The sequence below is a fragment of the Coregonus clupeaformis genome, chromosome 1 (genome assembly GCF_020615455.1).
Source record: "Coregonus clupeaformis isolate EN_2021a chromosome 1, ASM2061545v1, whole genome shotgun sequence".
Lineage (NCBI taxonomy): Eukaryota > Metazoa > Chordata > Actinopteri > Salmoniformes > Salmonidae > Coregonus > Coregonus clupeaformis.
The window spans coordinates 47,030,638-47,055,314 of record NC_059192.1 but is presented as its reverse complement, the minus strand read 5'-3'; the positions used below and the strand labels follow the sequence as shown (position 1 = coordinate 47,055,314).

The 24,677-nt window shown below is 40.3% G+C and overlaps 1 protein-coding gene across 1 annotated transcript in view; it reads left to right on the top strand.

Annotated features, from left to right (window-relative positions):
* Positions 1–12,677: 12,677 nt before the first annotated feature.
* Positions 12,678–24,677, top strand: part of LOC121583283 (cytosolic phospholipase A2 beta-like) — a 36,004-nt gene continuing 24,004 nt past the window's right edge. Inside the window, 3 exon segments of the mRNA XM_045226397.1 lie at positions 12,678–12,686; positions 13,074–13,146; positions 13,351–13,487. Of these exon segments, the coding sequence (XP_045082332.1) occupies positions 12,678–12,686; positions 13,074–13,146; positions 13,351–13,487 (219 nt within the window).

Here is a 24,677-nt window from a genome sequence, read left to right as displayed (position 1 = left end):
CATATTTTCAAATAAATTAGAAATTAATGGTTTTATTCATTTAAAGCACGTGTCAAACTCATTCCACAGAGGGCCGAGTGTCTGTGGGTTTTTGCTCTTCCCTTGTACTTGATTGATGAATTAAGGTCACTGATTAGTAAGGAACTCCCCTCATCTGGTTGTCTAGGTCTTAATTGAAAGGAAAAAACACAAACCAGCAGACACTGGGCCCTCCATGAGTTTGACACCCCTTATTTAAAGTAACTGTCCAGTGAAAATCTCACTTCAAAAACCCCACCTCAAACGTGTATCTCAAACAGACCATTTCAAAAATTCTTGCTATTTCCTCATAGAGAATGATGTCATCCTGCCTCGTTGGCTGAGCTGGCCAATCAGCGGTCTACACGCATGAATATTTTTAATGACCGGTATATGCCCACACCATTCTGTTGTTGGAACGCCCACACCATTCCAACACAAAAAAGCTACTTTTTAACATACTTAATTACAATTTTTTGGAAGGAAAAGTATTTCGCTGTTATTAACTGTAAGTTTTTCATTGTAATTAATTATATTTCATAGAAATCTGGAAACACTGGACAGTTACTTCATTGGACAATAAGATTAACTGACATGGAGTGATGTAACCCCATGCTTTGGAAGACAACAGCACAATCGGTTCAACACATAGATATTAAAGGAAGGTAGGCAGACAGTGTAAAAACAAGGTGTCCATTTTATTTCCCTCACCATCTTGTGACTAACAGCATGAGTGATCACATGGAGGCCTGAGATGCCTTCATCAAGCCAGAACATGAATATGAAATCTGAATTCATTAAGACTTAAGGGAACACTGTAGTGTTGTAATGAGGAGTAAGTAGCGCTATGGTGATCTAATGAAACATATCTGATCAGATCAAATAATTTTGCTCTGAAATTGGCAGGGATGCAGTATGAAGAGTGAGCTTGCTGATATGCAGTAATTTAACTCTCAAGGCTATGATTTTAAAAGGAACCTCAATCTTGACTTATGAAGAGATGATCAAATCAGATACAGTTTACATCCCAGCTATCTAAACATGCCAGAGTATAGAAAAGCGTAGAAAACAGAAACAATTACACATTACTACATTTAAAGCTGCAATCAGCTGTTGAAACAATGACAAAGCGGGCACCTTGCCACTCATTTTGGTAAACAGCTTAGGGATGGGGCTTGAGAAATATAACCACTCTTAAATTCATAGACAGAGCTAATGATGCAAGGACTGACCATCCATGAGATCAAGGGCTCTATTCAATCTGTCACTGAAGCGTTACAGATTGCGCGATAGAAATGTAACATTGCCTTTGAATTTCAGTCACGCTGTAATGCTGAACTTCCGTGATACGGATTGAATAGAGACCCTTAATTATACATTTAACCATGTTTTGAAGCTATACAGCGTTTGTTCACAATGACTATGTTTACAGACATTGGAGTAAAACAATAATATATTTGGGGTTCTGATGGGGTACGAAAGTTGAACTAAGCTCATGAGGCATTTATAAGTTATATTCTTCAAGAATCAATGGCTATATATCATTAGTTTAACAGTCCAAAAATTGTAGCAACTGCAGATTGCCCCTTTAATGTGTAGCATTGTCCCCTTCTATCACTATCACCAGACAAAATGGACACACTCCGTTCAAGGTTAGGAAAAAAAAACAATAATAATAGTGATGCCTGATGGTTTTAAGTGAAGAATTGTTACAAACATCCTCCAAACCATTTGTAAACGCTGAAACATTTCCTCAATCATCAAACAGCATTTTATCTGGATCTGTAGCCATATGTGATCATTCAGTCTCCAAAGAAAATCAATACCTTCATAAGTACTTCTTCACTGAACAAACCAGTGCAGTGAACCACGTCTGCACAACAATGAATACCTGGATAAATTATGCTCTTTTAAAATATGTCCCCATTACTCTGTGTTTAGTCTGTCTGTATTGGGGTTATATTCTTGTCAAGTGTATGGCCTGATCTTCCTAATCAGAAAGGATTGTAAGTGCTCTCTTTATTGTAGGCTCCTGAAGCCAATATCGACGGGGAAAATACATTCCGTTTGGAACAGTCAGAAGAAACAGAATCTTTCCAACATTGGCAAAGGTTGAAAGAGGAAAGGGAAAGGTGATTATTGTGCTGAGTGATCAATAACTTGATAAACCTTATAGATATGTAGAACCATATATTTGTAAGGAAATACATCAATAACATTTTGCTTGTACCATTGCCCAACATGGCATCAATACAAAGCTATGTATAAGGGTTATGCATAATGCTAAAATCCTTTGACCCGTAAAGCATTTAAGAGCAAACACTTCAAATAAACCATATAAAACACATTAATGTACATAAAGTCCAGATTGCTTTCATTAAGGGAATAAGAAAAGTAGCATCTATATACAACACTGTCATAGATTATAAAATATGTTTATGTTCATGCTTAGTTTAATGAATCTATTTCCTATTCAAATACTGCAGCATAAAACAATGAATAGAACTAGTGTCTTAACTGTAACATTTTGTGCATTTAAATGTTTTTACAGGAGAAAACATTCAGTATTTGAATAATGATTTAGTATGTATGTTTACATACAGTAGCTATTCAACGGCTGCAATTATGAAATGTGTTAATCTTGCATTGTCAACTTCATTCTCTCTTTAGTTTGACAATATAGTCAGTATTTAGACAACAGTGTCTAGAGACGTATTAGCTTAGCTATATGAGATTTTGGGTGTTGGTCCTCATTACTGTATCCAATACAGCCACCATAACCTCTATACAGTCACAATTTGAAACCTATAAGCATCTCATGTCTGTGACTAGTATACCCTGTATAATTATATGAATGTTATGAGGTATAATCATTCTAAAACTAATGGAGGTATGAATATTGTCTATGCACATAGATTGAGTTGTATGGTGCAGCCAGCCACATTTAAGTCTATAGATGAGTATCCCCTCCCCCAGCATTCAACACGGCTGGTCATGAAATATAATTTGCTAAATTGTATTATTACGGTTTTCATGATTAAACATAGAACTATATAATTATGTTTATTATAAGAGAACAATTTGTTAATGCCATGGTTGTGCATCTACCAGGGGCCAGGGCCAAGATATTCTGTGGCGTTCCACAGGGTTCGATCCTTGGACCTTTTGTTATTCCTAATCTATATCAATGACCTTGCTGCTGTGTCTTCTACCATACTTCCCATTCTTTTAGCTGATGATACCAACTTGATTTTATCACACAAGAATTTCAATTCACTAATCAATGAAGCCAACTCAAGCATGGCCAAGTTTTCTAAATGAAAAATCCAACTTCATATTATTCACTGGTAAGAATAAGAAATATTGTTTCAAAAAAACACAGATATATATAAAAATAAAATAAATTAAAGAGCCAGAATCTCAATTGGTGGGAATTAAATTGACCAGGTTTCATCCACTAGATTCGTAGGTGTTCTAGTTGATGAAAAGTTGTCCTGGAAAGATATTCACTTTGTCTGCAGCAAAGTGGTGAAGTCCATTGGTAACATCAGAAAGAAAGTGGTTTGGTTCATCAGGCTTGCTTCCTAAGACTATACTACAGCTTAATTTACCCATATATAATTTTATGCAATATTGTCTGGGCTAGTACATATGCTTCCTACTTACAAAAATGTATCATCACACAGAAGAAATGTGCAAGACTAGCCAGCTCCTCTAACTACTTGTCTCCATCTGCCCCTCTGTTTAAGAAACTCAATATATTGTCTATCTACAACATTAGTATACTCCAATTATGCACATTCATGTACAAATACACATACCTCCCAGACAGCCTACCTAAACCCTTCAATGGATTCCTCCAGGTTAATTCCCAAATCCATGCATACAACACAAGACACTGTGATACCCTTCACCCTCCTCATTGCTGCACCTCACATAGTCAATTCTCTATCAGATACAGAGGTTCCATACTCTGGAATTCTGAATCTTCACATTGCCAAAACATAATCATCCCTCAATAACTTCAAGTGTAGACTAGGGGTCAGCCTGATGAACCAAACTACCCAATAGTCTCCTCCATGTAGCCTAACTCTCACACATGCACACGTTTTTTCTTGAATACTGACTATATCATGTACATTTATAATTAGTACACTCTGTTTAACTGATTGAACACATTTTGTTGTATTTAGATTTGTATATTGGTTTTGTGGTGTGGTTTTCATTTAAGCCCTTTTGGGTTTCCAACCTCACCTGCACAGCGTTTTTAGAGTTTTTTAAATTTATTTTTTAATCTATACTGTTGTGTCTTTCACTTGTTTTCTTTGGTGAGAATAAATAAAACATAAAAACAAAAACAAAAAAAACGTCCTCAAAGCTCTGCATATAGGAATATCCTAAAGACTCCAATCTGTTTGCAAGGTATTTAAACTCGTCTGGTAGTCTCTTACACTTTAGAGCTAAAATCAGTTCAAGTGGGAAATTAGGGGGAAGAAACACTTTTTTTCAGACTCTGATTTGGCAATTAAAGCAGTCTGGATGTGGGCTATTTTACAGTTTTAGATTACAGTTTTAACTGGCATGCCTAATTTAGAACAACAAATCCATTAGATAAATTGATGATTAACGTTACTCTAACAAAATGCTCTGTCATATACCACTGTGAATGCAAGTGAGAAAAACGACATCCAAGCTGGACTACTCTTTGGGTAGAATACCCAAAATGCTCTCCACTGCCCCGTATTCCCAAAGAGCTGATGTGTAAACAGCACTAACTAACATGCGGGCTGATGGTTCATGCTTGCTAATGGTCAATCAGACTATTTCATTTTACATGTTGATGGTGAATTTGTTGCCTTGGTATACAATACATCTCACATTTTTTAAGAGGTAAGGTGAGCCGCAAACATACCATGACAAAGACCTAACAGAGAAGGGATCAAGGACAGATGATAAAATATGGCCATGGGTTTCAATGATCATGGTGTAACAGCTGCAGCATCATCTGGAGGTCTCTGACTAGTGAGGCTCTATCGCCCTCATGTGGCCATTCTCATTCCCTGTTGTGATGATTATGAATTTACATGGGGGGGAGGGGGGGTCCTTCATAATTGATTTATCCGAAATAGAATATCACAACTGTGAACAAAGATAAGTGTAATAGAGACTATTTACAAAGTATTCACAGTTTATTGGTAAAAACATCAACATTTGTATTTGTATTTTGGTATACAACTGAGGAGTGGAGCATGTAAGGAAATGTAACCCCTCTTAAATTATCCTCAAACAACATTCTAGAGACAAGGACTGACAGTCCATGACATAGTTTCAACCATATTTTGGAGCTATACATTTACATTACATTTTTACATTTAGCAGACGCTCTTATCCAGAGTGACTTACAGTTAATGCATTCATCTTAAGGTAGCTAGCTGAGACAACTACATATCAAAGTCATAATACATTTTTCCTCAATAAAACAGCAATCAGCAAAGTCAGTGCTGGTAAGAAAAGACAAGTGCAAGTGTTAGTGCAAGAAGGGCAATGGTTTTAGTAGTTCTTATTTTTATTTTTTAAAGATGGGCAGGGACTCAGCTGTTCTGACATTAGGGGGAAGCTTGTTCCACCATTTGGTTGCCAGGACAGAGAAGAGCTTTGACTGGGATGAGTGGGAACTGGCCCCTCATAGGGGTGGGAGGGCCAAGAGACCAAAGGTGGCAGAATGGAGTGCTCCAGTTGGGGTGTAGGGTTTGAGCATAGACTGAAGGATTCAGATGTTGTGAATCCTTCTTCTTGCAGAGTGGAAGGTATAAACACTATGTAGGCGAGGCAAAATGGGAGGACCCACTGTTTTCAGGCTCAGGCATGTCAAACTCGCGAAACCAGAATTCCAATTGTTGTTTTTCCACAATGTTTGTTTACATTCTTGTTGTTTGTAAACAATTGAGTATTAAAACATGTTGGGTCAATTGCAACCAACTGGCAGAAGTTAACGCTGCTGGATTTCCTAAAATGCTACTTGCCAAAACCCCACAAGAATAAACCGGATGTGTATACTGGGTCGTTCCACCAATTGAGTACCTTCTGAGTAGTGTAACTTCGTAAAATAATTTCACTTCATTTTAACATTCTGTCATAAAGCGCATAGTCAGGTCCAAAATTATTGGCACCCTTGATAAAAATGAGCAAAAAATACTGTATAAAATAAATACTACAAATACTGAGCTATATTGTATGCAACAAAAAAATAAGGAAATTATATTAAATCTTATTTTTCAAAAAGATAAGGGTCAAAATTATTGCCACCCCTGTTTTCAATACCGCACAAGATAATGGCACTGAGCCAGACCTGGGATAACTATAGTTTTAACTATGCTTTGTGGAAAGTCACTATTTTTCCAGGGGAACAAATAGTTACTTTGGAGGTGACTACTCTTTGAATACAGATCCCAAAAAATTACTACTTTTTAAAACTATTTAAATACAGATTTCAGAAAGAAACTACTTTATAAATCTATTTGAATCCAGATCTGAGAAAACACCTACTTTAAAAATATATTTTAATACAGATCTCAGGAATGACTACTTTTCTGAAACTATTGGATTGGCTGCCTTCAACTAATGGCAGGGCTGTATCTGAAACTGCAAGTTGTAGATATAAATAATGAATAGAGCACACACAATCTCCTATACTATTCCAATCTATCTGACAGTCATATCTGATCCACACAATACATTTCTATCTGAACATTTTGGCATGTCCATTCTCCTGAATGTCCATTGCCCCAGGTATACATAATCAAGTCAAACCAATAAACCAATTATATTTTGTACAGATAAGTATACAGTGAGGGAAAAAAGTATTTGATCCCCTGCTGATTTTGTACGTTTGCCCACTGACAAAGACATGATCAGTCTATAATTTTAATGGTAGGTTTATTTGAACAGTGAGAGACAGAATAACAACAGAAAAACGCATGTTTAAAATGTTATAAATTGATTTGCATTTTAATGAGGGAAATAAGTATTTGACCCCTCTGCAAAACATGACTTAGTACTTGGTGGCAAAACCCTTGTTGGCAATCACAGAGGTCAGACGTTTCTTGTAGTTGGCCACCAGGTTTGCACACATCTCAGGAGGGATTTTGTCCCACTCCTCTTTGCAGATCTTCTCCAAGTCATTAAGGTTTCGAGGCTGACGTTTGGCAACTCGAACCTTCAGCTCCCTCCACAGATTTTCTATGGGATTAAGGTCTGGAGACTGGCTAGGCCACTCCAGGACCTTAATGTGCTTCTTCTTGAGCCACTCCTTTGTTGACTTGGCCGTGTATTTTGGGTCATTGTCATGCTGGAATACCCATCCACGACCCATTTTCAATGCCCTGGCTGAGGGAAGGAGGTTCTCACCCAAGATTTGACGGTACATGGCCCCGTCCATCGTCCCTTTGATGCGGTGAAGTTGTCCTGTCCCCTTAGCAGAAAAACACCCCCAAAGCATAATGTTTCCACCTCCATGTTTGACGGTGGGGATGGTGTTCTTGGGGTCATAGGCAGCATTCCTCCTTCTCCAAACACGGCGAGTTGAGTTGATGCCAAAGAGCTCGATTTTGGTCTCATCTGACCACAACACTTTCACCCAGTTCTCCTCTGAATCATTCAGATGTTCATTGGCAAACATCAGACGGGCCTGTATATGTGCTTTCTTGAGCAGGGGACCTTGCGGGCGCTGCAGGATTTCAGTCCTTCACGGCGTAGTGTGTAACCAATTGTTTTCTTGGTGACTATGGTCCCAGCTGCTTGAGATCATTGACAAGATCCTCCCGTGTAGTTCTGGGCTGATTCCTCACCGTTCTCATGTTCATTGCAACTCCACGAGGTGAGATCTTGCATGGAGCCCCAGGCCGAGGGAGATTGACAGTTCTTTTGTGTGTCTTCCATTTGCGAATAATCGCACCAACTGGTGTCACCTTCTCACCAAGCTGCTTGGCGATGGTCTTGTAGCCCATTCCAGCCTTGTATAGGTCTACAATCTTGTCCCTGACATCCTTGGAGAGCTCTTTGGTCTTGGCCATGGTGGAGAGTTTGGAATCTATTTGATTGATTGCTTCTGTGGACAGGTGTCTTTTATACAGGTAACAAGCTGAGATTAGGAGCACTCCCTTTAAGAGTGTGCTCCTAATCTCAGCTCGTTACCTGTATAAAAGACACCTGGGAGCCAGAAATCTTTCTGATTGAGAGGGGGTCAAATACTTATTTCCCTCATTAAAATGCAAATAAATTTATAACATTTTTGACATGCGTTTTTCTGGATTTTGTTGTTGTTATTCTGTCTCTCACTGTTCAAATAAACCTACCATTAAAATTATAGACTGATCATTTCTTTGTCAGTGGGAAAACGTACAAAATCAGCAGGGGATCAAATACTTTTTTCCCTCACTGTAAATAAGTTGTGACGCTCAACTACTGTATGACTCTTTCAACATGCCACTGAAAAGGTTAAAGGTTCAATTCATTTTATGATAACTGAAAATACTGCAGACTAATTCAAATCCATGAGTGATGTTTCATTTGCAAACATTGCAAACAGTAAGTTGGATGCTTAGCAAAAACAACTTTGAACCTCTTTGTCCATCTAAGTGTTCTTGTTTCAAACACACTATACCATCTTTAAAGGGATAGTTTATTCAGAATACAAAACTAACATGTTTTCCACCTGCCTTGGCTGTAGTTGATTCAATAATTATTTTTGGAGCAACATTTTATTAACATGTTGTTACATAATACTGTGGTAATTGCATTTTAATTGCATAGCAATGAGCTGAGAGTTTTTGTAACTACTGTATCCAAGAGGAATAGTAACTGTTCCTTATTCCACTTATGTAATAACTTCATACGGCAATTTCCAAAGTCCTGCGTAACAACATTTACATTTACATTTACGTCATTTAGCAGACGCTCTTATCCAGAGCGACTTACAAATTGGTGCATTCACCCTATAGCCAGTGGGTTAACCACTTTACAAGAAATCTTTCTTTTTTTTTGGGGGGGTATGGGGGGGTGTTGAAAGGATTACTTTATCCTATCCCAGGTATTCCTTAAAGAGGTGGGGTTTCAAATGTCTCCGGAAGGTGGTGAGTGACTCCGCTGTCCTGGCGTCGTGAGGGAGCTTGTTCCACCATTGGGGTGCCAGAGCAGCGAACAGTTTTGACTGGGCTGAGCGGGAACTATGCTTCCGCAGAGGAAGGGGAGCCAGCAGGCCAGAGGTGGATGAACGCAATGCCCTCGTTTGGGTGTAGGGACTGATCAGAGCCTGAAGGTACGGAGGTGCCGTTCCCCTCACTGCTCCATAGGCAAGCACCATGGTCTTGTAACGGATGCGAGCTTCAACTGGAAGCCAGTGGAGTGTGCGGAGGAGGGGGTGACGTGAGAGAACTTGGAAGGTTGAACACCAGACGGGCTGCGGCATTCTGGATGAGTTGTAGGGGTTTAATGGCACAGGCAGGGAGCCCAGCCAACAGCGAGTTGCAGTAATCCAGACGGGAGATGACAAGTGCCTGGATTAGGACCTGTGCCGCTTCCTGTGTAAGGCAGGGTCGTACTCTCCGAATGTTGTAGAGCATGAACCTGCAGGATCGGGTCACCGCCTTGATGTTAGCGGAGAACGACAGGGTGTTGTCCAGGGTCACGCCAAGGCTCTTCGCACTCTGGGAGGAGGACACAACGGAGTTGTCAACCGTGATGGCGAGATCATGGAACGGGCAGTCCTTCCCCGGGAGGAAGAGCAGCTCCGTCTTGCCAGGGTTCAGCTTGAGGTGGTGATCCGTCATCCATACTGATATGTCGGCCAGACATGCAGAGATGCGATTCGCCACCTGGTTATCAGAAGGGGGAAAGGAGAAGATTAGTTGTGTATCGTCAGCGTAGCAATGATAGGAGAGGCCATGTGAGGATATGACAGAGCCAAGTGACTTGGTGTATAGGGAGAAAAGGAGAGGGCCTAGAACTGAGCCCTGGGGGACACCAGTGGTAAGAGCACGTGGTGCGGAGACAGCTTCTCGCCACACCACTTGGTAGGAGCGACCGGTCAGGTAGGACGCAATCCAGGAGTGAGCCGCGCCGGAGATGCCCAGCTCGGAGAGGGTGGAGAGGAGGATCTGATGGTTCACAGTATCAAAGGCAGCAGACAGGTCTAGAAGGACAAGAGCAGAGGAGAGAGAGTTAGCTTTAGCAGTGCGGAGAGCCTCCGTGACACAGAGAAGAGCAGTCTCAGTTGAATGACCAGTCTTGAAACCTGACTGGTTTGGATTGCTGTATTAACTTACGTCTCACTCATTATGAAAATACACTGAACAAAAATATAAACACAACATGTAAAGTGTTTGTCCCAAGTTTCATGAGTTGAAGAAAAAGATCCCAGAAATGTTCCATACACAAACACACAAAGAAAAACGTATTTCGCTCAAATGTTGTGCCCAAATTTGTTTACATCCCTGTTAGTGAGCATTTCTCCTTTGCCAAGATAATCCATCCACCTGACAGGTGTGGTTACCTCTGCCAGGAGGCTGAAACTTGGCCACAAGTGGATCTTCCAGTAAGACAATAACCCCAAGCACACATCAAAATCCACAAGGAAATTCACAATGTGTTGTCCAATCTCATAAAACATGTTAGAAAAAGGCTCAGTGCCGTTATCCTCGCAAGGTGAGGTATTGAAAACGGGTGCAAATAAATTTGACCCCTATCTTTTTGAGAAAAAAATGATTACTTGTTAAACCAAATCCATTTCTTTGAGAAATTGTATTAGTAGAAAATAATATAAATTTTCCGATGTTTTTGTTTTATACAAGTATTTTTTCATCTTTATCAAGGGTGCCAATAATTTTGGAGCTGACTATGTTCAACTTCATAAACATGTTTTCCCATCTCAAGAGGTTAAATAAAAGCTTACTATAGTAAGTGCCTACTATGTGCAAAATAAAGTAACAGGGTTGAACGTAACAGAGTTGACGATTTCATCTTAAATCAGCCATAAATCCCCTCGTGACAGGGGAAGCTTGTTGTGTGCAACAGGGAGGGGCAATGCTAGCTTCACCAAAATACTTGAAATTGTTATCTATGGTTTTTGTCATTGTTATTTTTTTCACTTTTTCACTGTTTTTTCACTTGGTTTGGCAATATAAACACATTTCCCATGCCAATGAAGCCCCTTTCAATTGAATTGAGAGAGCGTTAGTTAGAGAGAGAGAGGTCCTGAGCAGATGAGCTCCTGAATTTTTCTGCATGTTATTACAAAAAGATAGATTTAGAGTTAGATAAACTTAGATATAGGACATATACAGGATACTACCCTCCACCTGGGAGAGACAATTATCACAACAATTGAATCAAACTGGATCATGAAAACCCTTGAATCAAACTGGTAATGAAATGTAAATAAACTGTTGGTTGGTTGAGGAATTGAATAACATGGTTGCCGTGTTATGCTCGACTCGTTTTCCACCACAAAAATGGCCAGAAATCTGACAAGATGGTGGCGACAGACACGGTCGCCCTGTTTCTAACTCCTAGCCAACTTTGCAGTATTTTTACACTGATAGACAAGGACAGTCATGGAAATGTCAAATACAACTATATATACACACACCGTACAACTAAAAAGAATACAAAAAACACAACTAAAAAATACAATATAAATTATTGTTGGACATAAAAGACTAAAAACACCAGGAAATCAGCTCCAAGTCATTTTAATTAGGGACATCTGTTCCAAAGGATTCCCACGCATAATAGAGAGAAACGTGATCGTATACAAATGTAAAAAATCTAACAAAATTGTATTGGTCGCATACACATGTTTAGCAGATGTTATGTTATGCTTGTGTTCCTAGCTCCAACAGTGCAGTAATATCTAACAATATACAACAATACACACAAATCTAAAAGTAAAATAATTGAATTAAGAAATATAGAAACACACTATATGACCAAAAGTATTTGGACACCTGCTCGTCGAAAACCTCAATCCAAAATCATGGGCATTAATATGGAGTTGGTCCCCCCTTTGCTGCTATAACAGCCTCCAGTCTTCTGGGAAGGCTTTCCACTAGATGTTGGAACATTGCTGCGGGGACTTGCTTCCATTCAGCCACAAGAGCATTAGTGAGGTTGGGCGATTACGCCTGGTTCGCAGTGTGCGTTCCAATTCATTCCAAAGGTGTTCGATTGGGTTGAGGTCAGGGTTCTGTGCAGGCCAGTCAAGTTCTTCCACACCGATCTCGACAAATAATTTCTGCATGGACCTTGATTTGTGCATGGGGGCATTGTCATGCTGAAACAGGAAAGGGCCTTCCCCAAACTGTTGCCACAAAGTTGGAAGCACAGAATTATCTAGAATGTCATTGTATGGTGTAGCGTTAAGATTTCCATTCACTTTAACTAAGGGGCCTAGCCCGAACCATGAAAAACAGCCACGGACCATTATTCCTCCTCCACCAAACATTACAGTTGGCACTATGCATTGGGGCAGGTAGCATCTCCTGACATTTGCCAAACCCAGATTCGTCTGTCGGACTGCCAGATGGTGAAGCATGATTCATCACTCCAGAGAACGAGTTTCCACTGCTGCAGAGTCCAATGGCGGGGAGGAACATTGACTAACCATGTTGAAGGTACTTCTCTTTATTTTAAACATGTAGCTAGGATATTTATGCAACAGGTCTTGTGAGAACAGTGTATGCTATAGATCATGCACAAAACATTGTTTATCTCGTCCAGGTGCTCTCATGTTGTTTGAAATGTATCCATTAGAAATGTAACACCACTTTCATGTACATCAAAGAAAGGAAAACTACTAGACATAGGACGTTAATTTATTCATTGTGAGGACCTATGGTTCAGGGAGGGATGTATTTCAGGCGTTGCAGGTGCTTAATGTATCTACTATATAAAAAATATTGTTCCTCACTACACCCTTCAGCACTTCTTTCCAGAATATGTAGGGTGTATGTGTTTGTATTTCTGTAACCATGTCTGTATATTTTTGCCTCCCTTGTTAGAGAAAGGTTAAGACCTACCAGAACCTGACTGTTACCATACTCCGAGCAAAAAACAACCAATCTCATGATTATTGTGAGTCATATTGTCTTCGCCTTGTGCATACTTTTCATAGATTTCTAAATTCATTATCAGAGCAGACACTTTTTTTTTTGTGAAAAAAAAAAAACTGAACTACCACTTTAAGCTTTTTATTTAATGTCTCTGATCTGTTTCTACACACAAATAGTTTTGCCAATAGTGGGTAGGTCTTTGTAACAGTCCTGTTTTGTTTTACAGGGTCTGAGTCGGACTGTTATGTTATTGTACGCCTCCCCACAGCGTCTGCCAGGTCTCACCGTACTAAGACCATGCCCAACAGCAAGACCCCAGAGTGGAATGAGAGTTTCCACTACAGGGTCCACAGTCATGTCAAGGTGTGCCCCCTCATACAGTAGGCCAATCACTAGGCAGAGATACCCCAAAGTGTCCCTAAAACCTATGTATTTACACATGCAGTGCCTTCAGAAAGTACTCACACCCCTTTACTTTTTTCACATTTTGTTGTGTTACAGCCTGAATTTAAAATGGATAAAATTGAGATTTTTTTTGTCACTGGCCTATACACAATACCCCATAATGTCAAAGTGGAATTATGTTTTTTGGAATTTTACATATTAATTAAAAAAGAAAAGCTGAAATGTCTTGAGTCAATAAGTATTTAACCCCTTTGTTATTGCAAGCCTAAATAAATGTGACGGAGCGTGAAGAATTTTGAAAAGAATAATGGGCAAATGTTACACAATCCAGGTGTGGAATGCTCTTAGAGACTTACCCAGAAAGACTCAGAGGTGTAATCACTGCCAAAGGTGCTTCTAAATGTGTGAATATTTCTGCATTTCATTTAGAATACATTTTTAATAAACTTTGGGCGCGAGGAGAACAGAGGATTCCTCTTTATTGCATTTTTACCACCAGCCAATGTGATCACATCACACCAGAGAAGCTCTCGCCATTCAAACTTCCCAGCTAGTTCAGTGTGAAAGATGTAGCCATTTTTTTGTGTGCTTTTTTTCCTCAAATATATATATATATTTTTTAATTGCTCAGAATAAGTGACCAAACTATATAGCTACTACTGGGACACGCATTGAGATGGGCTACTATAGAGAGAGGATGGACGAGAGAGGCCAGTGGCGATGCCAGTGGAGATGCATGAATTGTGCAAGGGAACAGTGAAGACAGATGTGTAAATTAGATATTTCAGCATTTCATTTTGAATAAATTCTGAATACATTTAGAATAAAATAAAATTCTAAAAACATGTTTTCACTTTGTCATTATGGGGTATTGTGTGTAGATGGGTGAGAAAAAATGAATAATTTAATCCATTTTGAATTCAGGCTGTAACACAACAAAATGTGGAATAAGTCAAGGGGTATGAATACTTTCTGAAGGTACTGTATGTAGGTAGGGTGTAATGATATTGTAGCCATACATTTTGGGTGTTCGGGCATGCTGGTAATAGCCTGGTTGCCAGCTCTGTTCAGCTATTACATTACACACCTTGCCACTTCTGTCATTTGCCAAAGAGACTGGCCTTTCGGCAATCTTGAAATATGAACATTCCATCATTAATGAGCTCGAGGTGGTCAGAGGATTTGATCCTGATTCCATAACCCTCACAGCTATCATCCAATCACAGAGTTTATGCAAGTTAGACTGATAGGAAAACGTTCAAACTTAAATTCATGCATTTGATTGGAAACATTCTTACATTGGGCATTCCCGCACCTCTCTGATTCAGAGGGATTGGGTTAAATGCAGAAGACACGTTTCGATTTAATGCATTCATTGTGCAACTGACTAGGTATCCCCTTTCCCATTCTGACATAATACATTTAATTGTAAACATAAACATTGGGCGCGAGGAGAACAGACGATTCCCCTTTATTGCATTTTTACCACCAGCCAATGTGATCACATCACACCAGAGAAGCTCTCGCCATTCAAACTTCCCCGCTAGTTCACAGTGTGAAAGATGTAGGCAATGTTTTGTGCTTTTTTTCCTCAAATATATATATTTTTTAATTGCTCAGAATAAGTGACAAGCATTGAAGCTAGGCTACTATAGAGAGAGGATGGACGAGAGAGAGGCCAGTGGAGATGCATGAATTGCGCAAGGGAACAGTGAAGACAGATGTGTAAATTAAAAGTTAATTAATTGGCTGGGCAATTTAATTCACCATTTGTATGCTAGCCTACAGTGCCTTCGGAAAGTATTCAGACCCCTTGACTTTTTCCACATTTTGTTATGTTACAGCCTTATTCTAAAATTGATTAAATAAAACATTTTCCTCAGCAATCTACACACAGTACCCCATAATGACAAAGAGAAAACAGGTTTGTATTTTGTTGTGCAAATGTATTAAAAATTAAAAACAGAAAACCCTGAATAAGTATTCAGACCCTTTGCTATGAGACTCGTAATTGAGCTCAGGTGCATCCTGTTTCCATTGATCATCCTTAAGATGTTTCTACAACTTGATTGGAGTCCACCTGTGGTCAATTCAATTGATTGGACATGATTTGGAAAGGCACACACCTGTCTATATAAGGTCCCACAGTTGACAGTGCATGTCAGAGCAAAAACCAAGCGATGAGGTCGAAGGAATTGTCCGTAGAGCTCCGAGACAGGATTGTGTCGAGGCACAGATCTGGGGAAGGGTTCCCAAAATATTCTGCAGCATTGAAGGTCCCCAAGAACACAGTGGCTTCCATCATTCTTAAATGGAAGAAGTCTGGAACCACCAAGACTTCTTAGAGCTGCCCGCCCGGCCAAACTGAGCAATCGGGGGAGAAGGGCCCTTGGTCAGGGAGGTGACCAAGAACCCGATGGGTGACAGAGGTCTAGAGTTCCTCTGTGGAGATGGGAGAACCTTCCAGAGGGACAACCATCTCTGCAGCACTCCACCAATCAGGCCTTTATGGTAGAGTGGCCAGACGGAATCCACTCCTCAGTAAAAGCCACATGACAGCCCGCTTGGAGTTTTCCAAAAGGCACCTAAAGACTCTCAGACCATGAGAAACAAGATTCTCTGGTCTAATGAAACCATTATTAAACTATTTGGCCTGAAAGCTAAGTGTCACGTCTGGAGCATCATGCTGTGGGGATGTTTTTCAGCGGCAGGGACTGGGAGACTAGTCAGGATCGAGGGAAAGATAAACGGAGCAAAGTACAGAGCGATCCATGATGAAAACCTGCTCCAGAGTGCTCAGGACCTCAAACTGGGGCGAAGGTTCACCTTCCATGAAGACAACGACCCTAAGCACACAGCTAAGACAACGCAGGAGTGGCATCGGGACAAGTCTCTGAATGTCCTTGAGTGGCCCAGCCAGAGCCCGGACATGAACCCAATCGAAGACCTCTGGAGAGACCTGAAAATAGCTGTGCAGCGACACTCCCCTTCAAACCTGACAGAGCTTGAGAGGATCTGCAGAGAAGAATGGAAGAAACTCCCCAAATACAGGTGTACCAAGCTTGTAGTGTCATACCCAAGAAGACTCGAGGCTGTAATCGCTGCCAAAGGTGCTTCAAAAAAGGACTGAGTAAAGAGTCTGAATACTTATGTAAATGTGATATTTCCGTTTTTTAAATGTTTAATAAAGTTGTTAAAATGTCTAAAAACCTGTTTTGCTTTGTCATTATGGGATATTGTGTGTAGATTGATGAGGGGGAAAAAACTATTTAATCAATTTTAGAATAAGGCTTTAACGTAACAAAATGTGGAAATAGTGAAGGAGGCCTAGCCTACTACAGTGAATTTAGGCAACCACCACTGTGCTATGCAAGCCAGTGTAGTGTATTAAGATTATGACGTTGTTAATGTTTTTAAGTGGAACCGGAGAGGACGTTTATTTTAGTGTCAGAGGGAATGGTTTTAGTGTGACACCCCGGATAGGACAGAGAAGTCTGTGTGTTGTATACAGGGGATTGGACAGTAGAGGGAGCCACCCATATCTTGGGAAGATTATATATACTGGGTAAAAACGACGAAGAGGTTAGAGCGGCCATTGCAATCTGGGACGCCGTTCTCCGGGTGATCTTGACACCTGTAACCTCATGCTGAAATCTTGTGATATGAATAAAACTTATGATCAAAGGTTCAGTATGAGCGGACTCCTTTGTTTATCAGCAATAATTGCCAGCATTGACCCGATACTACAAATGGCGTCACGAAAAGGGAGGGTCTGCATCTCTTCTTTGTTCCATTCAAGCGCCAAGCTAACTCGTTCTGAAGTCATGGCCAGATAAGGGTGAGTTTTTGTTAGTTTGGATGCTATTTGAGTGTGCACTGGAGAGAGGTACCGTTAGGACCAATGTGTGGCTCGTGTGGCTTTATTGCTGAGAACTGGGGGTCTGGCTAATCATTATACATTTTGTGCACTGGTAAACAGCGCAAAAGGGGGGAGAGCCTATACAGTGGGGGAAAAAAGTATTTAGTCAGCCACCAATTGTGCAAGTTCTCCCACTTTAAAATATGAGAGAGGCCTGTAATTTTCATCATAGGTACTCGTCAACTATGACAGACAAAATGAGAAAAAAAAATCCAGAAAATCACATTGTAGAATTTTTAATGAATTTATTTGCAAATTATGGTGAAAAATAAGTATTTGGTCAATAACAAAAGTTTCTCAATACTTTGTTATATACCCTTTGTTGGCAATGACACAGGTCAAACGTTTTCTGTAAGTCTTCACAAGGTTTTCACACACTGTTGCTGGTATTTTGGCCCATTCCTCCATGCAGATCTCCTCTAGAGCAGTGACGTTTTGGGGCTGTCGCTGGGAAACACGGACTTTCAACTCCCTCCAAAGATTTTCTATGGGGTTGAGATCTGGAGACTGGCTAGGCCACTCCAGGACCTTGAAATGCTTCTTACAAAGCCACTCCTTCGTTGCCCGGGCGGTGTGTTTGGGATCATTGTCATGCTGAAAGACCCAGCCACGTTTCATCTTCAATGCCCTTGCTGATGGAAGGAGGTTTTCACTCAAAATCTCACGATACATGGCCCCATTCATTCTTTCCTTTACACGGATCAGTCGTCCTGGTCCCTTTGCAGAAAAACAGCCCCAAAGCATGATGTTTCCACCCCCATGCTTCACAGTAGGTATGGTGTTCTTTGGATGCAACTCAGCATTCTTTGTCCTCCAAATACGACGAGTTGAGTTTTTACCAAAAAGTTATATTTTGGTTCCATCTGACCATATGACATTCTCCCAATCCTCTTCTGGATAATCCAAATGCACTTTAGCAAACTTCAGACGGGCCTGGACATGTACTGGCTTAAGCAGGGGGACACGTCTCGCACTGCAGGATTTGAGTCCCTGGCGGTGTAGTGTGTTACTGATGGTAGGCTTTGTTACTTTGGTCCCAGCTCTCTGCAGGTCATTCACTAGGTCCCCCCGTGTGGTTCTGGGATTTTTGCTCACCATTCTTGTGATCATTTTGACCCCACAGGGTGAGATCTTGCGTGGAGCCCCAGATCGAGGGAGATTATCAGTGGTCTTGTATGTCTTCCATTTTCTAATAATTGCTCCCACAGTTGATTTCTTCAAACCAAGCTGCTTACCTATTGCAGATTCAGTCTTCCCAGCCTGGTGCAGGTCTACAATTTTGTTTCTGGTGTCCTTTGACAGCTCTTTGGTCTTGGCCATAGTGGAGTTTGGAGTGTGACTGTTTGAGGTAGTGGACAGGTGTCTTTTGTACTGATAACAAGTTCAAACAGGTGCCATTAATACAGGTAACGAGTGGAGGACAGAGGTGCCTCTTAAAGAAGAAGTTACAGGTCTGTGAGAGCCAGAAATCTTGCTTGTTTGTAGGTGACCAAATACTTATTTTCCACCATAATTTGCAAATAAATTCATAAAAAATCCTACAATGTGATTTTCTGGATTTTTTTTTCTCAATTTGTCTGTCATAGTTAACGTGTACCTATGATGAAAATTACAGGCCTCTCTCATCTTTTTAAGTGGGAGAACTTGCACAATTGGTGGCTGACTAAATACTTTTTTTCCCCACTGTAGATTGGCTATAGAGATATGTTGTTTGAATAGGAAGTCAAGAACAATCGATGGAAGTGAATAAGGCCAAGATATGTATACAAGTTAGGACATTGTGGATTTGATAAGCCCTCGGAACGAGGCGACCCCAGACGGGTGGGCCATAAATCCTGGTAACGCGTTAGGTGTTTTCAGGTCAGTCTAGGACTGGAGTTTGGTTATAGATTTATTGTAAGTTGCTGCTCATCTTCTATCCAACGGGGTATCTGCTTGGGGGGACCTCTCATAAAATATCCAGAACTCACGGCAGCCTAAAGTTAGGAACAAGGAAAAATAATTTAAGGCGCAATGTCGGGTACATTGTTTTCATGCCACATGTTGCATACAGGCTAATGCTAAATGCTAATGCTAAATGCTAATATGCTGCATGCTAACATGTGACCTTAGAGGTCCACTGCGATGGAATAAAGCCTCTTAAATGATGTTTGTGTGTGTGGAATTCAGGTTCTATGCTTTGTGAGCGCTGTTAAATGTTGTTTGACTATGAGGGGAAAACGGAGTTACAGCAGGACTGTTAACTGTCTGTTTGGGTTGGGGAGACAGCTGAGAAGCTGCCGTCCACGGTGAAATCGTGGTGATGAATGTACTGCGCATGCGTTTGATTTTACGGCACTAGACTACAACACGTTGGATTTTACTAAACTACAACGCGTGTGATTTTACGACACTAGAGTGACGTAGGGAGCATATGCTTCTGACACAGACGAAGGAACAAAGAGGAGAGATTTGAACACGAATGGAATCTTCTAGTTGTTACATCGGCTGTTGGTTAAAGATGAAACTGTTTTTGTGACCTATTGAATTGATAAATGAGAGAGAGATGTTGACGGATTAAAAATAAAAATAATTAAATAAATAAATAAAATACAAATGTTTTTGAGCTATCTATAATTATTCCTGAGTTAATTCTTAGAGCGGATGTGACTGGAGGAATATTGAATGGTTGAAGTGACTCAGTGATTGCATAAACTACTAAAATCTTGTCTGTTTCTATGCTCTTTTGTCATATGAGAGGAAATAGGAACGATGGGACGAGAGGAGAGAGAGAGAAAGAAAGAGAGGTGCTGACGTTTACATCACGTGAAAGGGTTTTGGTGCTGTTCTGTTTACAAAATCTTCCCCTACAGGATATTTGATGTTATGACAATTTCACAGAGACTTGGCAACAGACTGGTCAATTGAATAAAATTTGCATTTTGGAGTTTCTGTGCATGAGTGGGTTTGATTACAGTTGTGTTGGGAATCGAGGACTGACATTATTCTGTAAAATTAAGATAATTGGGTGCTTATAGAGCAAGGGGGTTTATGGGTATTGTAGTGTTGTAGGATTGGAAGTCTTTATTTTTGGATTGCTCTGAAGTTGACTACTTGCATTTACTTTCCGGATGGGTTGTGGTAAGATAGCCACTAATTGATACATTGGTAAAATAGGATATAGAAATAAAAACATGTTTTTGATTATTCATAATTTTTTAATTGATTTTTTAAATTGATTTCTTTTAATTAAAACATTTTTTTTAGAATTTTTTTATTTTTTTTAGAATTTTTTAATATTCATATTTTTGTTGATTCACTTTTTTTTTTTTTTTTGTTTATATTAATAATTAAAGGGGGGAAGCCATAGGCTATATAGTCTAAAATAAAATAATTCACAATAAAGGAATATAAAAGAGTTGGTACAATGGGAAAAAGATATCAGGACTATGAAGGTAATTACACCTGTTGATATAGTACAAAATAGTAATCCTTTAACTAAAGTATTGCTAGGTTATCCGGCAAATGAAACAAAAGTTGGCCTGACATTGAACAAACCATAGCTAGTAGGGGGACTCTTAACCCTGACGTCATCAACATAATGAAAGTGCTTCTGTCAATTCATAAAGCAGATCAAAAGAAGGGAAAAAGGGAACATCGTAAAGAAAAGAGACAAAGAGAGCGGGGTGTTCTTAAGTTGCCCTTCATTCTCAAACAAAAACTGATAAAAGATTCCAGCGATAAGATAAACAAAGGTATAGAGAAAATTGTGAAACAAGGAAAGGCGACAGAAAAACGAATGGCAGAAGTTAGTACACCTTTCTCACATACGGATTCAGCAAAAAGACCCCCACCCTATGAGGAAGAAGTAGAGCTTAGGGACGTTTATCCTCAGCTTCCGGTGATCATCCAGGAGGGTGATTATTGCATCAGAGATGAAGATGAACGAATAATAGATAGAGGACAAGCAGAAACAACAATTAAAATGAATCCAAAACTCCAGAAGTAAGAAAAAACCGAGATGTCTGGAAACTAAGAGAAGAATGAGGTTCGGAAAGATGAAGATAAAGATGAAGATACAGAAGAGAAGAAAAACTGCTGAGAAAAGAATCCCAAGAATTGGAGGAGAAAAATACATTGAGGCCAAGGAAAAAGGCCACTAGTAAGAAGATGATGGAAGATGATATTTCGAGGGCAAAACTTAGAATATAAGCTGTTGAAGAATACTGATATGTCAACAACAAGAAAGAACAGGACGAAGAAACTCTCAGAAAACTCAATCAAATACAACTGGTGTAGAAGAAGAAGGAGAAGAAACAAGCTTTGGTTATGAAGAATCAGAGGGAACCAAATCAACAATCACTGCTACAGCTTCAACTGAACAAGGTCAAATGCAATTGTACCAGCCACCAAGGGAGGTACCAGTTGTTTCATATCCACAGCCAGTTTCTGGACAGACACAGAATTGGAGAGGAAGAGGACGAGAAGGCTTAGAAGGAGGAGGAAGAGTTCAGCTACACTTCCAGCAACTTTCAGAAGAGTGTTATAATTGTGGACAGATTGGTTACTTTACCTGTGAGTGCAATGCGCCAGGAGGAAACAACAGAGGACATTTCTGAGGAAGATAAAGGAGCAAGTGAAGATCACCTGTTCTCCAGGTGAACCCTTAAAGGAGCAAGGATTCTAGATTGCCTAGAAGATCCGAAGGGGGGTGTCAGCTGATAGCACCGATTAGGGATAAGAAAATATCTAACAATTGAAGTGAAAATAAAAAGGACTATGAGAAGTGATGGTGAATAGAGGAAAAGCTTTTATCTGTGTTGAGCCTAAAGAGGTTAAACATCTCACTATGTAAAATTAACTAATTAGGATAGGGATTTGAGGGAGTAAAACAGCTAATTACTCTTAAGGAACCAATTGAGCTCTGCTATAAAAATCAAAGAGAAATTAAAATAGACATACTAATATTAGAACATATACCTATTGCATTGTTGGGAAGAGATGCATGGTGTAAATTGAACTGTACAATAAGATGTACACTAGACGGCTGTCTGGTAGAAGATTTTAAAAGAATAGGGTTTTTGGGAATCATATTTGCTTGAAAAGATAATATCATAGGAAGGATGATAATCTATTAGACTGCCTATTAGACAATCTGTCTGAAAAATACAGTTAAAGGGGTGACTGTTATTCTTGGTTACATTCCTGCACCAAGGGATTTCAAACTAGGCTAAAAGATGTTTAGTCGTTTGTCAAGTCTGTGTGTAAAGAAGTCAGAAGCAGGTGGGGACTTCCCGATCACATATTCTAAAAATTGGTGGTAAAGGGATTTTGTGAATAGATCAGTGGAAAAGTTTTTAAAGGTTAGGAGAAAAGATTAGATTAAAAAAAGTTAGAGAACTAGGGTTGAAGGAGCTCTAGGGTAGTAAGCTAAGTTTCAAAGTTAGTAGTAAGAGAGAGAACAGTGGTGAAGGACATTTTAGAGTTTAGTGGGAAGATAGATATAGTAGGAGTTTAGATCTGTTAGGAGCAGATGCATTGAGAAAGTATGCGTTGCTGAATGATAAGAGAAGATTGAGGGTGATTGAGTATCTATATTTACAGTTCCCAGCAGGAAGATCAAGGTAATTGTAGGTGTATTTTTTATAATCAAAAGTTTGAAATTGAGGGATTACAGTTAGGACTGGGAGTTGATGTAGTGACACTAGTGGTGATAGATGGAAGTACAAGTAAAGAGTTTAAAGCTTTGGGGAAACTAGATGAAACAACGACAATGACATCAACACTTCAGTCTATTATAACAACAGTAGTAAGAACAGCAGGACTTTGATGGTGAAAGATTAGCTTTTGCCTGACAATGTGACTATTGGGAATTTTAGAGATATTTGGAGGGTTTGTGGTGATAAAGCATATATATTCTTACCCTATGGATGGACAGGATGTTGTTACATGTCAACGTTGAAGCTTCCATATGAGGTTTCTACCATTAAAAGAGGGGTAGCACCGGACACAGATAAATCTGAAGCTAGGGTTGGAAGTAGGGTGAAAAGGGACATGGCGATATTTCATAGTCTTGAAGCCTATCATTGGAGGATAAGTCTAAGAGAGAAGGGGGGACTTTTTCCATGGTATGGTGTAACATTTTTGGCAGATCATATTGATAATATTACCTATACTTTGATTCCAGATAGTTATAGATGCCTTGAAGAATATAAGGGATGCGTTTGGTAGATCTGAAGGAGCTGGATGGTCAGCGAAGTCTTGGTTGCAAGATCAGTTAGGCCCAGTGGGAGCAGTGATGGTTTACGATTTAATAGCAGTTTTTATAGCACTGTATGTGATGTTTTCTTTTGTAATTTGTTACTGACCTTTGAGAAAGCTATACATTTACGTACATTTACGTCATTTAGCAGACGCTCTTATCCAGAGCGACTTACAAATAGGTGCATTCACCTTATAGCCAGTGGGATAACCACTTTACAATGTTTTTTTGTTTGTTTGTTGTTGTTTTTTTTTTGGGGGGTTGGAGTAAAGGGGGAGGGGGTAGAAGGATTACTTTATCCTATCCCAGGTATTCCTTAAAGAGGTGGGGTTTCAAATGTCTCCGGAAGGTGGTGAGTGACTCCGCTGTCCTGGCGTCGTGAGGGAGCTTGTTCCACCATTGGGGTGCCAGAGCAGCGAACAGTTTTGACTGGGCTGAGCGGGAACTATGCTTCCGCAGAGGTAGGGGAGCCAGCAGGCCAGAGGTGGATGAATGCAGTGCCCTCGTTTGGGTGTAGGGACTGATCAGAGCCTGAAGGTACGGAGGTGCCGTTCCCCTCACAGCTCCGTAGGCAAGCACCATGGTCTTGTAGCAGATGCGAGCTTCAACTGGAAGCCAGTGGAGTGTGCGGAGGAGCGGGGTGACGTGAGAGAACTTGGGAAGGTTGAACACCAGAGGGGCTGCGGCATTCTGGATGAGTTGTAGGGGTTTAATGGCACAGGCAGGGAGCCCAGCCAACAGCGAGTTGCAGTAATCCAGACGGGAGATGACAAGTGCCTGGATTAGGACCTGTGCCGCTTCCTGTGTAAGGCAGGGTCGTACTCTCCGAATGTTGTAGAGCATGAACCTACAGGATCGGGTCACGCCTTGATGTTAGCGGAGAACGACAGGGTGTTGTCCAGGGTCACGCCAAGGCTCTTCGCACTCTGGGAGGAGGACACAACGGAGTTGTCAACCGTGATGGCGAGATCATGGAACGGGCAGTCCT